At 49.2% G+C, this 15,311-nt stretch overlaps 1 protein-coding gene and 1 pseudogene across 1 annotated transcript; one reads left to right on the forward strand and one right to left on the reverse strand.

Moving 5' to 3' along the window:
* Positions 1–3,068: 3,068 nt before the first annotated feature.
* Positions 3,069–6,594, reverse strand: LOC114610803 (annotated as a pseudogene).
* Positions 6,595–7,516: 922 nt separating this feature from the next.
* Cpxm1 (carboxypeptidase X, M14 family member 1) lies at positions 7,517–14,441 on the forward strand. Its single transcript, XM_028755567.1, has 14 exons — positions 7,517–7,778; positions 8,626–8,787; positions 8,901–9,010; positions 9,145–9,284; positions 9,388–9,475; positions 10,007–10,157; positions 10,254–10,342; positions 10,651–10,774; positions 10,856–11,052; positions 11,139–11,318; positions 11,400–11,697; positions 11,874–12,013; positions 13,874–13,976; positions 14,073–14,441. The coding sequence occupies exons 1-14, from the start codon at positions 7,631–7,633 to the stop codon at positions 14,309–14,311; spliced, it is 2,169 nt and encodes a 722-aa protein (XP_028611400.1). The 5' UTR covers positions 7,517–7,630; the 3' UTR covers positions 14,312–14,441.
* Positions 14,442–15,311: the final 870 nt, after the last annotated feature.

Consider the following 15,311-nt stretch of genomic DNA (forward strand, 5'->3'; position numbering starts at 1 on the left):
AGAACAACAGTTTGTCTTGCCTCATAACCACTGGTGGCCTAGGTGGGGCTTAGCTAGCAAATCAATGTTTTCTGAGAACTAAGACTCATCCACTTGCCTTGGCTAATAATTCTCTGCACCAGGGACTTCCCACCGGTTCTGGGATGTCAGGAAACCATGCTAAAACAACAGCTGCTTGGACTTATGCATCTTCCAAAATGTTCTCCAGGCTGCGTGTCTAAGATGTCATTCAGGCATTCAATTTTTCTGTATCCAGTTCCCTTCCCTGAGAGTGGGGTGAGGCCTGTGGGGTTTTGATGGTAGGGGGAAAATCAGGTTTGCAACTCTGGGATGCAGAATAGACTTTTCTAGAATACAACCTAGGCCATGGGGCAGGGGTGGGGAAGGGCAAGAGGATCCTATTTAGATGTTTTAAGCACTGCAGTTTTGGGAGGTATTACGGTTTCTGCAATGGGACAGAGAGCTGGGCATGGTGGCATATGCTTTACTTTCAGTACTCAGAAGCCTGAGACAGAAATATTGTGAGTTTAAGGCCAAACTGAACTATATAACAGGATGCTGCCCAGGAAATTAAAAAAACAAAACAAAACAAAGAAAAAAAAAGAGGTCTTGAATCTAAGAGTATTACAACATCATGACTTCAAGTTGTTTTGAAACAGGGTTTCTTCATGTGTTCCAGGCTAACCTTGAAATCACCATGTAATACAGCTGCTCTGTAACTTGGTGATTCCCCGTCTCATTCTCCTGAGTGCTAGGATTGCAGGCAGGCACCACTATGCCTCACATAAGATCCAAATGCAAAGTTAAGACCACCACTGAAGAATGAAATTAAGGAATGATCATGGAATAAATGGATTTGTCACCATTACTGATTATAATTATTCAATGAGAATGAACTTATTCCCACTTAATCAATGGCTGGGAGTGGCTACAGAGCTACTGAATATATGGTCGGTTTGGTGACAAAAGACAGGAGTAGAAATGACATCAATTTAAATATTACTCACACCTTGAAGGAAAACTGAAGGAGTTGGAGCCAGGGAGACACTGACAATATAGCACCCAGGAAAGGAGAGGTTGTGAGAAAATGATAGAGCATTAAGCTGCCCCTGGGACGCCCCACCCAAAGACCCCGGTCGTCTTGACATGTTTGGTGTTGATGGACTTGACAGACCATAGAGCCAGAGTCATTTGTTCTTAATGTCACTAATGTCACTCACCAGTGGCTCTTCCACTGGCTTTTGTTTCTTGGGAACTGTGTTTCTGACATAGATTTGCCTACAGGGACACAGGCTATAGTAGAAGATCCTGTTTTTTGTCTAAGTCTCAATTGTCTTTGTACATGAGAAAATTAACATTCAGGTTTAAAATTGCCAGTTCCACTAGCCTGCTCATTTCTGGTGCAGCCACAAGATTGTATCCCTGGACTATGGAATTAAGAGTCAGGTCCTGACTGATCTACAGAGACAAAGTAGTCCACATATGCAAGGGGTCGGGAGCAGGGTGTGTGACGAAAGATGCAGTGCGAGCAAGGTGCTCTGCGTACTCTGCAGGAGAGTTCTACTTAGGGTTTTCTCAGGCTCTTCTTCATTCGGCAATCATTTCTGATGTGATCCCCGTGTGTCAGGTCTCCAGCCTCTGTTGGGTTCTAACTCCTAGGGCAGACCATGACCTTTTAGACCAATGTTCTGAAAGCCTGAGGTAGTTCTCAGAAGGAAAAAAAAAGATAAGGAAGGAGGAGAACAGGGTAGAGGAAAGAGCTAAGCCAGAGTACAGTCTTGTCTGGGGTTCAGCCTCAGCCTGACTGTACAGACAGCTCTGAGAAAAGTGAATTGTGCTGTAGAGTAGATCCATCATTTCAGCTAATGGTGATTGGAGGACAGGGAAGAGGGAGATAAAGTCAGAGAACTGAATCTCTCAGCCTGAAAAGCAATGCCTTCTGCTGAAGGCTCTTGTCTGCAAAACGCAGCAAACATCCATGATCTATGAACTGCAAACAACAGTAAGGGTAGGCACATTGTTGATAAAGGGACCTCAGTGGGAAGTCAGCAAGACCCATATGGCAGTGGATCTTGTGTAGTGAAGGATTCAACAAACCTGGATTATTTGTATCATGCTCATTCATGAAAGCTGTTTGTTGGGAGCTGGAGAAAGCTTGGTGGTTAAGAGCACTTCCTACACGTCCAGAGAACTAGAGTTCTGTTCCTAGTTCCCACATCAGGTAGCTCACAACTGCCTGTATTACAACTCCAGCTCCAGGTGATCCAATACCTTCTTTGGGCAACCTGCATACACATGAGTATATGTATTTTTTTTTAAAACTTCAGAATTGGTTGGCTCTTACTGGGCTCTCTAAGGAGCTAGTTTCTAAGTCCTTGAGATATCCTATTCAAAGTAAGCATCTCTGTTTACACCGAAGTCTTAGACCCTATTAATATTCTATGTCAACAATATGATTTTTTGGGGGGACTTAGACCAGAAACTAGGCTTACCTTGGATTCTAGAAGGTTTGCTCAACCAACATCTACAGTCAGCTATACTTGTATGACTGATCTTCCGATAAAATTCTGAACACCGAGCATCCAGTGAATTTCTCTCACTGACAGCACTTGGTACCTGCTGTCAAATATACTGCTGGAAAAATAAGTACTGCCTACCATTTTCAGATGAACAACTGGAAGCTCACACTCAGTCTTTCCTGTACTTGCCTGCTGTACATTATTCTTTTGTTGGTTTTAATCTGCCTGCAACCTTTCTTGGTCATAAGCCATGACCATTAGTATAACCACTTCTGTGAATTGTGATGAACCATTGAGCAAGAACAGCTTTGGCATCCGAAGTAGGATTCACTGGAACAGTGGTAATTCATTAAATGTGATGGAATCACGAGTTGAGAAGAAGGATAGGAGGGAGAGATTCCCAGATGGCTACTTAGTCACCCATAGCTTGGAAATGAAGCAACTCCATGATGGAGGTCAAAGCTATCAGTAGAATTTGTTAATGGCAGAGTTAATCCTGGGGGAATTGTTTAGGAACCTGTCCAGAAAGTAGGATAATAAACAAAACCCTCAAGAAACTAGAAAAAGTTCACAAAAATAGAGGAAGAATACTTGAAAGTTAGTTTTGGAAATTTCAAATACAAAAAAAAATATAATGCAAAACTTTTTTTCTGGTATAGTGAACTTTAGTGATGTTATTCAAGGGATAAGCTCCCACTTCTGGGGACCCGGAATGAAAGCTGTGACAGGAGATCTAAGAAGGTTGGGAGGTAACCAGGCAGCATACACTAGTGATAGGAGACTCCCAACACACACAGCAGAGGACTGCCTGGTCTGGGCTCAATGAGAGAAGATGCACCTAACCCTTGAGAGACTTGAGGCCCCAGGGAGTGGGGACGTCTGGTGCCATGGGGATTGGGGGGTGGGACATCCTCTTGGAGAATGGTGGGAGTTGCAGGGGAGGAGGTATGGGATAAAGAACAGTCAGAGGACAGACCAGGAGGGGGATAAAGACTGGACTGTAAAAGAAGATTAAAGAATTAAAAAAAATTTTTTTTAAAGAATGTTGGGGTCTGAATTTAGAGAGGGACTCCCCAGCAGTCAAGGGCCTCTCTCTTCCTTTCTTGTTCTTTCTGGTGGGTGTTCCAGGGCTTCTTACTCCTCAGAGGCCATGTGAACCATAAGCTCCACCAGTAGCTGAATCGAGCTTGACAAATGAGCTTAGAAATGAGCTTGACAAAGTTGTTATTGAGAACAGTGCCAGCCCCAGCATCAAGAGGGAAGAAGTGTTAAAGTCACAAGTAACCACCTGTTCCTCCTCCTACAGTCCCCAAAGACCTCGTAGGGCCCTTGGATGCCTGCTCCTCTACCTTTTAAAAACAATTTAAATTTATTTTGTATATGGCTGTTTTGCCTGCATGCATGTCAGTGTACCGTGGAATGCCGGGTACCCACAGAGATCAGAAGAAAGATTGGCAGCTTTCTCAAGGTGGCAGGTCAGATCTACAACAGACACATTATGGGCAAGAACATGGAAGGCCATGCCAGTGAGCTTCCTGCTCAGCTCTGGGATGACCTTGCCCACAACCTTGACCGTGTCAGTGGATGCAGGGATGATGTTCTGGGCAGCCCCACGGCCATCACACCACACTTTCCCAGAGGGGTTGTCCATGATGTTTTGAATGGTGGTGGTGTCATGTTCTGTGATACCTTAGTTGTCATGGATGACCTAGGCTGTGTCGGGGGGTGGGGTTGGGGGTGGGGGTTAGCAGTTGGTGGTGCAGGAAGCATTGCTGACAATCTTGCGTGAGTGTGGTACTTCTTATGGTTCATTCCCATCACAAACATGGAGGCATCAGCAGAAGGGGCAGAGGTGATTACTTTTGCCCCCACCCTTCAAGTGGACCCTGGCCTTCTCCATCATGATGAAAACACCAGGTGATTCCACAGTATACTGGCACCAGCATAACCTCATTTGGTGATGGCAGGATCCTGCTCCTGGAAGATGGAGACTGTCTTCCCATTGGTGACAAATTTCCTGTTCTCAGCCTTGACTATTCCAGGGAGCTTGCCATGGGTGGAATCATACTGGAACTTGTAGACCATGTAGTTGAGGTCATTGAGGTGACAATATCCACTTTACCAGCGTTAAAGCAGCCCTAGTGACCAGGTGCCCACAGAGCCTAAATCACATAACTTAATAAGCTGGATGTGGTAGTCCATGCACAGCTGTAATTCCAGCACTCTTTAGGCAGAATCAGGAGGCTCAGAAAAGTCCAAGGTCATTCCCAGTACATAGACATCAGTCTGGGAGTGGTTGTTTGAAAGAAAATGACTACCATAGGCCATAGAGGGTGGCATTATTAGGAGATGTGGCTTTGTTGGAATAGGTTGTCTTTGTAGTAGGAGGTATGTCACTAGGAGGCAGTTTTTGAGGTCTCCAAAGCTCAAGCCACAGCCAGTGTAGCAGTCTCTTCCTGATGTCTGAAGATCCAGATGTAGAATTTTCAGGTCCCTCTCCAACACCATTTCTGCCTGTGTGCCTCCATGCTTCCTGCCTGATGACAATGGACTAAACTTTTGACCTATAAGCCAGCCCCAAATAAATGTTTTCCTTTATAAGACTTGCCATGTTCATCATGTCTCTTCCCAGCAGTAAAAGCCTGAGGCACTGGGCTATATAGAATCCATAGATTCCTACCAGTTCACAGTGTGTGTGGAATTAGAATTACTGGTGCTTCCTGCATAGAAAAAGATCACACGTCTATAAGCAAAAAGGCGACAGGGAATCAGAATTTTACTTTTCATCATATTCTTTAGCGTTTCATTTTGAGAGTGAGGCTTGCTGTCCTGCTCATGCCATCTTTGAGCTCTCCTTGCTCCCAGCCTGTCCTTCATCTAAGAGCTGCTTTGGATAGGTGCCCCCACCCATCCAACTAGGTTGTTCCCTGAAACATATACTTGCCCTGTGATATCCAAAGATTCTCCATGTGGCTCTTGGCGATAGAGACCAGGCTCTGTAGGTGACTGGATATAAACTTGCTATCGTGTCTCTAGAGTCATGGTCTTTTGACCTCTTGCCTTTGCGTCCCCAAGTACTGAGTGGCCGAGGCTGGAGGCAATAGCCTAGCAAGACATGGGTGTCAGAGGATGCTGAGGGGCTCAGGGACTGAGAGGGGCATAAAAGCTCTTGGGTAGGAGTCTGGAAGGAGGGATTAGGGGCTGAGTCTGAGATGTTCTGTTGTTGGTACTTCTGTCTTCTCTCCTCCCTCTTTGAGCTCTCTGAGACTTGGCTGAGTGTGGGGTTTCTGCTGGAATCCCAGAAGCCCTCTACTTGTTCAGATAGTGGCCTGCAAGCCAAGGAAGCAGCCTGCTATCTTGCCTATATGCCTTGGCCCTGTGTTCAGAAAGTCTATGCTTTAAAACATATCCTGATAGCTTTTATTGCCAACTTGACACATCAGAGAGGAAAACCTGAGGAACCACAGAGATGAGATCAGCCTACGCAGGATCGTCTTGATTGCTAATCAATGCATGAGGAGCCTAGTCCACTGTGGGCAGCACCATTCCCTGGACAGTGGTTCTGGCCTATATAAGAAAGCTAACTAAGTGGGGGGCCTGATAGCCCCAGGAGGCTTTCATATGGTTTCTGATTCAAGTTCCTGCCTGAGTTCTGCCTCAACTTCCCTGACTGAACCTGTAATCAGAAATAAATCCTTGCTTTAACTAAGTTGCTTTTTGTCAGAGTATTTTATCATGGCAACCAAAAAGAGAATAGAACAGAGAGTCACCCTTAAATTCCTCTATGCTTCTCTGGTGAGCTGGGCCTAGCACTGCTGCTTAGGTGGGAGCACCAAGAAGGGACTTCATCATGTGTGGGTCCTCTGTGATCACTCCCTTCAGAGTTCTCTGACCCTCCTCCTGTAGTGCCACAGTTGGACCAGATGGCAGGGCTTACTCCCTTGGTCCCTACAGGAGGTGGCCTCAGTTTAGGAGTCCCACACCTGGCCCCATACATCTCCACCAGACCCTGGTTCTGTTCCTGCTGCTGGAAAGGTACCCACTTGAGGTTATTCAGTTCATTTACATAGACCATAGCCCTACAACCTTTTACTCAGGGGTCCCAACCACCTGTGGGCAACACTTCTTGGGGGACCGCAGCAAAGGCAAAGCAAGCACCAGTGGCACAGGCCTTTCTTTTGGGCAGGTGATTCTGATGTGGGGGGAGCCTCGAGAGGTCTTGGGGAAGACAAGTCTGAGAACTCCTGGGGGAAGATGAAAGGAATCAGGGAGGAGGTGGAGCGAGGTGGAGCGGGGAGAGCAGGAATCACATTAAGATTTGGCCTCGAGGTTCTTGACGCCACCCTTCTGGTTATCAGCTCTGGCTGCCTTCCTCGAGTTATGTAACCCCAAAAACGTGGCAGCCTGGGAGGGAAAAGAGAGGAGGCGGGACTGAGGAGGAAGCGCCGCCTCTCTTTGCTCTCATGGTTTGTCTTGGATTTAATGGAGAACCCCTCACCCCTACCCCACAACCCTGACTCTCCCCCCCCCCCGCCCACCACTGCTTTCCTGCCGTCTTTCCGCGTTGCTCTCCCCATCCTAGCAAGGCACCCGAGGCTCTGGATGGATTTTCCTCTCAGATTATAGTTTCCTCTCCAAAGTTCCCAGCTTTGTTACCTTGGCCACGTCAACGAGGCCCACTCCAATCTTCAGTTTACCAGCCAGTAAAACTGAAGTTTGACTAAAATTCAGGCCACGTGCAGAGCGCCTTGCATAGGTGCCTGCAGTGGGTTGGGCGCGCAGTCGAACGGAATGTGCAGACTGTGCAGAGCCGGGCACCGGTGAGGCTGCAACACTGGGTCTCGAGGCCACCAGCTCGCCGCCCCCGGGGGTCCCTAGCGGCTCACGAGAGTCAGCCGCCCCCGGGGGACCTCGCGGCTCTCCGCAGCCCGCCCTCCCCTCTCCTAGGACGTCGGATTCTGGCGAGTGGCTGTGGGCGGGCCGGAGGCTGCAGAGGGGCGTGGGGCGGCGGAGGGGCGGGCAGGAAGGGGCGGGGGGCTCGGCAGACGCCCGCAGGAAGAAGAGAACCCACCAAGAGCCTCGGCACAGCTCGCCCGCTGACCCTTCCCGCTATGTGGGGTCTCTTGCTCGCTGTGACCGCCTTTGCGCCTTCCGTCGGTCTGGGGCTGGGGGCGCCCAGCGCCTCAGTGCTGGGCCTGGCGCCGGGCTCTACTCTGGCCCCACATAGCAACGTTACACAGCCGTCTGCAAAGGCAAATGGTGAGCTCTGGGTCCCATGGTCGGCTGCTGGGCAGGTCAGACCCACTCCCCCAGCTGGGTCCTCCAGCTTGCCGGTGAACAGGGACACATACAGCCCTGTACAATGGCTGCTGACTCAGCAAGCAGCCTCATTCTGCTCAGACCCAGTCAGCAGTCTTAGGACAGGCCCAGCGGGATGCTGGCTGCTCCAACTCCAGCTTCCCTTCTTCATAAGTGGAGAAACTGAGGGCAGAATCTGAAAAGGTGAAGAAACACCGGACTAAAAGCGGCAGAGTAAGCCTATGCAGGATGGTGTTTAAGGCCAAAGACTGGAGGGGAGAAGACAGGGAGGTGAGGTTGTGTGGAGAAAAGGATCGCTGTCCCCTGATGGGCACAGGCAGACTGTCTGGCCTCTCAACTTCTTCAGAGTTGGGAGCTTTGAGGCCAGCAGGTAGGCCAAGCACGGACTTTAGGACAAGATCTGAGGCACTAGAAGGAAGGCTTGGAGGTTGATGGGGGTAGGTACAAAATTAGAAGTGGGAGGTAGTATTACCGAAGAGGAACGACCAGGGCAAGGCCTGGAGGTTAAAAACTCACTTCAGATCTTCAGAGTAACCAGTCTCTAATGGCTCGACATTGCTCTCCCCTGGAACAGAGAGTCAGAGTTGTAATTGTGTTAAGAAGAAAGAACCGAAGACACGACTAAAGAGGCAGATCGGGTTAGGTAACAGGCCTTGCATGCCATGCTAGGATGACAGTAATTGTTGTAGGTGTCCCATATGCTCAAATGCCTTGTTGGGCTAGCAGACCTTTCCATCTGGGTTTCATGACATTCTCTCCTCTGGTACACTGCCTCCTGGTACCCTAGAGACCTCAGAACAGCATGTCCGGCTGCGAGTCATCAAGAAGAAAAAGATCATTGTCAAGAAGCGAAAGAAGCTAAGGCAGCCTGGTCCTCTGGTAACTGCCAGGCCTTTGGTGACCACTCGCCCAGCAAAGACCCTCACTCTTCCTGAGAAACAAGAGCCAGGTATTGCCTTTCCAGGGGCCCCACCTAGCCTATGAACAGGCTCAGGCTCAGGTCTCCAGCCTCTCTGCTTACCCTCTAGCTAACCCTGTCTCACTGTTCTATCCTTACCACAGGATGTCCCCCTCTAGGCCTGGAGTCCTTGCGGGTTTCAGATAGCCAGCTGGAGGCCTCCAGCAGCCAGTCGTTTGGTCTTGGAGCACACCGAGGACGGCTCAATATCCAGGTCGGCAGCCCTCGCTCAGCCAGATCTGAGAGATAGGGAAGCATAGCCTTAGGGCTGTCTCCTTCTCTCCCCCCCACCCCCACCTCTTCTCTGTGACCCATCTGAGCTTGACCACCATGACCTTGTGTCCACAGTCAGGTCTGGAGGATGGTGACCTGTACGATGGGGCTTGGTGCGCTGAGCAACAAGACACCGAGCCCTGGCTTCAGGTGGATGCTAAGAATCCTGTCCGCTTCTCGGGAGTTGTTACGCAGGGCAGAAATTCTGTGTGGAGGTGAGGCAGGCTAACGCTTAGCCTGGAAGTTGTTAGTGGCCGGACATGGAAGTGCCGCCGTGTCTCTGTAGGGACACTAATGTCTCTCTATCTCTGCGGCCAGGTATGACTGGGTCACATCATTCAAGGTCCAGTTCAGTAATGACAGTCAGACCTGGTGGAAGAGTAGGAACAGTACCGGGGAGGACATGGTGAGTGGCCCCATAGTGGTTGGGACCAGTTCATTGGGGGGAGAATCCTCTGCAAATAAAAACCAGATACACACATAGACTCCAGGAGAAAGCTGGAGCTTATTACAGTGCTAAGGCTCAGATCCAGGACTTTGTGCATTCACAGGGAAGTTGTTTACCAAGCACTATCTCCTTTGGGATAGTCCTGTTATTTCCACCATGGGGTAGGTGCTGCATCTTCTTTCTGGGACACCCCTTCTGACCATGAGCCTTGGGGTTATTTACTTCTTGCCTGTTTATGGCTCTGGTTTTCCATCTCATGGACCTCCTTTGTACAGACTCCAGAATGGGTATGTTGTTTTAATGAACTGAAGCCATGCCAGAAAACACAGCTGCCCAAGATTGCCCCCTGGGATCCATGTTTCATGGAGTGTATGGCTCCGGCTGCACCCACCAGGGAGGGTTGGCTTCAGAGTATGAGAGCCTTGATTCCATTCCTGGATCCCGAGCATCAGGTCTGAGCAGCTTCAGCAAGGCATTCCATATCCCCAGGTATTTCCTGCCAATTCAGACGCAGAGACTCCAGTCTTGAACCTTCTGCCAGAGCCTCAGGTGGCTAGATTCATTCGCCTGCTGCCTCAGACCTGGTTCCAGGGAGGTGCGCCTTGCCTCCGGGCAGAGATCCTGGCCTGTCCAGTCTCAGGTGGGCAGCTGGGCAAAGGCTGTATGGGCAGGGTCTGATTTCAGGGGCATCCTTTACTAGGATCTAACCTTGTATCTGGAACTCACTTCCCACCAGATCCTAATGACCTGTTCCCTGAGGCCCGTACACTAGGATCTTCTGACTCTCTGGACTTCCGGCATCATAATTACAAAGCTATGAGGAAGGTCAGATACAACTCCTGTGACCCTGGAAGGAGGCCTGCCTGTCCCCTTCCCACCTGGCTGTGACTACCCATAAGTCCCCCTGTCTCTGTGTCTGTCCCCCTTTCTCCTACTTTTCTCCATCTCTAAGTTCTGTCCAATTACCCTTGTCATGACACCACGCCTTTTCTGTGCCCTGCCCCCCAGCTGCTCTGCCTTTTCTGGGTCATACTATGTTGCTCCCATCTGTGTGGACCACCACTGACTCTATAGGTCTTTCCATGGTTAGGCATGGTCTCTGTAACTCCCTCGTGCTCCTCTCTGCTTCCCAGCTGATGAAACAGGTGAATGAGCAGTGCCCCAACATCACCCGCATCTACAGCATTGGGAAGAGCCACCAGGGTCTGAAGCTGTATGTGATGGAGATGTCAGACCATCCTGGGGAGCATGAGCTGGGTACTGCTTCATGGCATGGGAAGAGGTGGGCACAGGGCAGACTCTGGTGTGAGCTAACTCTAAGCCTCTGTGTGTTTCCAGGAGAGCCCGAGGTCCGCTATGTGGCTGGCATGCATGGGAACGAGGCCCTGGGTCGGGAGCTGCTTCTGCTTTTGATGCAGTTCTTATGTCATGAGTTCCTGCGAGGGGACCCACGAGTGACTCGGCTTCTCACTGAGACACGAATTCATCTATTGCCCTCCATGAATCCTGATGGCTATGAGACTGCCTACCACAGGGTAGGCCACCTGGCATGATGGCCTTCCTGTCTCTTCTGTATGGTACCCAGAGCTTGCTTGACTTGAACAAGGCCCTTTCTTGGCAGGGCTCTGAGCTGGTGGGCTGGGCAGAGGGCCGCTGGACCCACCAGGGCATTGACCTTAACCACAATTTTGCTGACCTCAACACACAACTGTGGTATGCAGAGGATGATGGATTGGTACCCCACACTGTCCCCAACCATCACCTGCCACTGCCTACCTACTATACATTGCCCAATGCCACTGTGAGTATTCTGGGGCAGTGGAAGGCCACCTAAGGCCCCCTTGTCTCTGTGTGCAGACCATCCTCTCTTCCCCTGGTCTAGGTGGCTCCTGAAACATGGGCAGTGATCAAATGGATGACACGAATTCCATTTGTGCTGAGTGCCAACCTCCATGGGGGTGAGCTTGTGGTGTCCTATCCTTTCGACATGACTCGGACCCCGTGGGCTGCTCGTGAACTCACTCCCACACCGGATGATGCTGTCTTCCGCTGGCTCAGCACTGTCTATGCTGGCACAAATAGGGCCATGCAGGACACCGATCGCCGACCTTGTCATAGCCAGGACTTCTCCTTGCATGGCAATGTCATCAATGGAGCCGACTGGCACACAGTTCCTGGGAGTATGTGCCTGAGAATGGAATAGTCCTATCTCCATAACCACCTATCCCATAATAGTCTTTTGTGATGTACAGTACTTACTGTCAATCCCTACCCTGAGTGTCTCTCAAGAGACACTCTTGGGAGAGTGGGGCCCCCGTCTACCCACTTAACACTCCAGTGTCTTTGGTATTCCCAGGCATGAACGACTTCAGCTACCTACACACCAATTGCTTTGAGGTCACGGTGGAGCTGTCCTGTGACAAGTTCCCTCATGAGAAGGAGCTACCTCAGGAGTGGGAAAACAACAAAGATGCTCTTCTCACCTACCTGGAACAGGTGGGATCTAAGTCCCACTTCCTAGCCTCCCCGGATTACTTCTGGCCAGACTAGGACTTGTACCTCAAAGAACTGGAACACCAGCTCTCTTAGGTGGCATCAGATTTCCACGACGGTGTGGGCCGCGTGTGACATCAGATTGGGAGGATCTAGGACAGGAAGTGCAATTTGCAAGTAGGGTGGTTTCAGATGTTATAAGCCAATGGAACCAGAAGCAACTTGAGGCTAAGAGGTGATCCCTGGAATTGTCACAAGCCTGTCATTATCAGGTTAGTGTTTCAGAAAAGACATTAGTCAGATGGGAAAACTGCCTTGGCACAGAATGTTACATTCCTCAGGGACTGAGGTCCCTATGAGTGGTTCTATAATAATAGCATCCATGGCTTCTACAAAAGACATCTCCCTGGGGTGAGATGGCTGAGGAGGTAAAGTCCCAGCTAAGCAGGCTAACACCCGAAGTCCAGTCTCTGGAATACATGTGGGAGGAGAGAGCTCAGAGCTACATGCTCTCTGACCTCCACACACTTGCCATGGCATGTGTGTACCCACATACAAACACAGGCACACACAAAATAAATACATGTGCAAATGTTTTTTAAAAAGAGGATTGGCATTCAGATCCCAGCACCCATGTAAAAAGCTGAACATCCCATAAATACTTGGAGCCTGAGCTTGGAGTTGGGTAGACAAGAATCGCTGGGCTTTACTGCCTCATAGCCTAGTCAAGTGTGAGCTCCAGGTCCAAGGATAGACCTTGCATCACAGAAATAGAGTGTCTTGAGCCTCTTCTGGCCTTCAGGCACACATGGGTGGGTGAGTGTGTCCCCGAGCATGTGTGTTTGTGTGTTTCTGTGTGTCTGTGTATATGTGTCTCTGTGTGTGTGTGTGTGTGTGTGTGTGTGAGAGAGAGAGAGAGAGAGAGAGAGAGAGAGAGAGAGAGAGAGAGAGAAGCACACAGAAGCCTAACAGCAGCACCACACTACAGAAAACCCAAAGATCAGGCCTAAGTTCGCAATTAGGTGATAATTTTAATACGAAGTTTGTCATCTAGGGGTATGCTAGACTGCCACCTTATCAGATTTACAAGGCAACAGCCAGAAAGTTAGTGAAATCACTCTTACGTAAAGGAAAGACATCTTTAAATTTTTTGTTGTTTGTTTTTTGCTTTTAAGACAGAAGTCTCACCATGTAGCCTAGACTAGTCTCAAACTTGAAGTCTTACATCCACCTCAAGATTCTGATAAACTTTTCTACAGACTGAAGTGGCCTACACCTGTAATTCCAGAATTCAGAAAGTGGAGGCAAGAGAATCAGGCTCAGGGAGAGCCTGGACTACATATGGAGACTTTGCATTAAAACAAAAAATCTTTAAACATTGGGCAGAGCTCAGGGGATCTGGCAGAAGAGGGGAAGGAAGGACTGTAGGAGCCAGAGGGGTCAAGGGCACAACAATAAACACAATCAACTAACCTGGGCTCCTAGGGGCTCGAAGAAACTGAACCGACAATCAGGGAGCCTAAAGGGGTCTGACTAAGCCCTCTGCGTATATGTTATGGTTGTGTAGCTTGGTGTTCTTGTGGAAATCCTAACAGCAGAAGCAAGGGTTGTCTCTGAAAGTTTTGCGTGCTTTGGGGACCCTTTCCTCCTATTGGGTTGTTTTGTGTAGCCTTAATATGAAGGGAGGTGGGTGCCTAGTCTTACTGCAACTTGGTAAGCCATGTTTGATATCCCTGGAATGCTTGCCCCTTTCTGAAGGAAAAGAGGAGGAGTGGATGGGAGGGGGAGGAACTGCAGTCAGGATGTAATATAGGAGAGAAGAATAAACTAAAGAAAAAGATTGAAATCTCCTTTGCTATCCAGGTGCGCATGGGCATTTCCGGAGTGGTCCGGGACAAAGACACGGAGCTCGGAATTGCGGATGCTGTCATTGCAGTGGAGGGCATTAACCACGATGTCACTACAGGTGTGTGTGACAGAGAGAGGAGCTGGAGGCCTTTTGACTTGTTAGAAATTGGAGATCCTTGAACTCAGCCTGACCTCACCCTTTTCCTCTTCTCAGCTTGGGGCGGAGATTACTGGCGACTGCTGACACCTGGGGACTATGTGGTGACAGCCAGTGCTGAGGGTTACCATACAGTTAAAAAGCACTGTCAGGTCACCTTTGAAGAGGGCCCTGTTCCCTGCAATTTCCTACTCACCAAGACTCCCAAACAGAGGCTTCGGGAACTGTTGGCAGCAGGAGCAAAGTTGCCCCCAGACCTTCGGAGGAAGCTGGAGCAGCTGAGGGGACAGAAGTAACGTCTCCAGCTGAAGAGAGCCACATCATTGGACAGGCTGGACCTGTCCAGAACTGAGGGAGGAGGGGATGGGGGAGGGACAGGATAGAAGAAGAGGTGCTCTGGCTCATTAAAGCTTCCTGGTGCCTGATGTTCCTCTTGAGTTCCTATTCTCTATGTACTTGTACACACTAGGGTGTTGTGTGCAAAGAAGATCCTACCTGAGCCCTCGCACCTGAGCCTTGGCAGAGCAACTCACTTCTGCCTGTGATTTTCTGTAGCGGGTGCTATTGCATTTGTATGCATCTGCTTGGTGCCAGTGTGCAAGCAGTGCCTGTACCCAGCCTTCTGAAGCTCCCAGTTAGGGGAGACAGGTTAATACACTGAGAGGCATACCAGCATGGAAAAGGCAGTTTGGTAGTGCAGATAGGGTGGTTACACACACGTGGGAAAAATGCAGGTTTGCAGGAACTCAAGCAGTCAAAGATGCAGTAAAGGTGGTTTAGGAAATCAGATGAACACAGACCAGGCATAGAATTATAGACGAGGGACTAAGGATAAGTCAAAATCATTTGAATTTACTTCATCAGCTATTCAGAGGGTACCCCCAAAATGATAGGCTTTGATTAGTTTCTTTCCTACTAAAGGAGGAATTATGTGAATCTTTGTCTTGTCAAGGAAACAGCCCATTACCATGACTCCAGACTGAAAAACTTCATGTTAGAAATAGTGTATAAAGATATTAAACTTCTAGATGAGGCAAGAGGAGGGGGAATTCCACCCAGAAAGCAGGACGTTAATGACCTTTATGTACTGTTGTTGCTGTTTTCTGTTTATTTGGTGTGGACAGCATATGCATGTGGAGATCAGAGGCTGACTTCTGGGAGTCAGTTCCCTCCTACTATGTGGACCTCAGGGGTCAGAGGTCATCAAGCTTGCTATCTGCTGAGCCATCTTGCCTGTCCCTGCTTTGGTGTTTATAAATCTTTATTTGGCTTTGTTGATGCTGATCTCACTAACTT

Source organism: Grammomys surdaster, unplaced genomic scaffold, assembly GCF_004785775.1.
Source record: "Grammomys surdaster isolate TR1022 unplaced genomic scaffold, NIH_TR_1.0 129, whole genome shotgun sequence".
NCBI classification, from domain to species: Eukaryota; Metazoa; Chordata; class Mammalia; order Rodentia; family Muridae; genus Grammomys; species Grammomys surdaster.

Excerpts from the sequence above, each read along its gene's own strand:
- Cpxm1 (XM_028755567.1), top strand. The coding sequence starts at position 7,631 with ATGTGGGGTCTCTTGCTCGCTGTGACCGCCTTTGCGCCTTCCGTCGGT. Across the intron at positions 9,476-10,006 it reads ACAGTACCGGGGAGGACATG|GTATTTCCTGCCAATTCAGA; the intron begins GTGAGTGGCCCC and ends CCATATCCCCAG. Across the intron at positions 11,319-11,399 it reads ATACATTGCCCAATGCCACT|GTGGCTCCTGAAACATGGGC; the intron begins GTGAGTATTCTG and ends CCCCTGGTCTAG.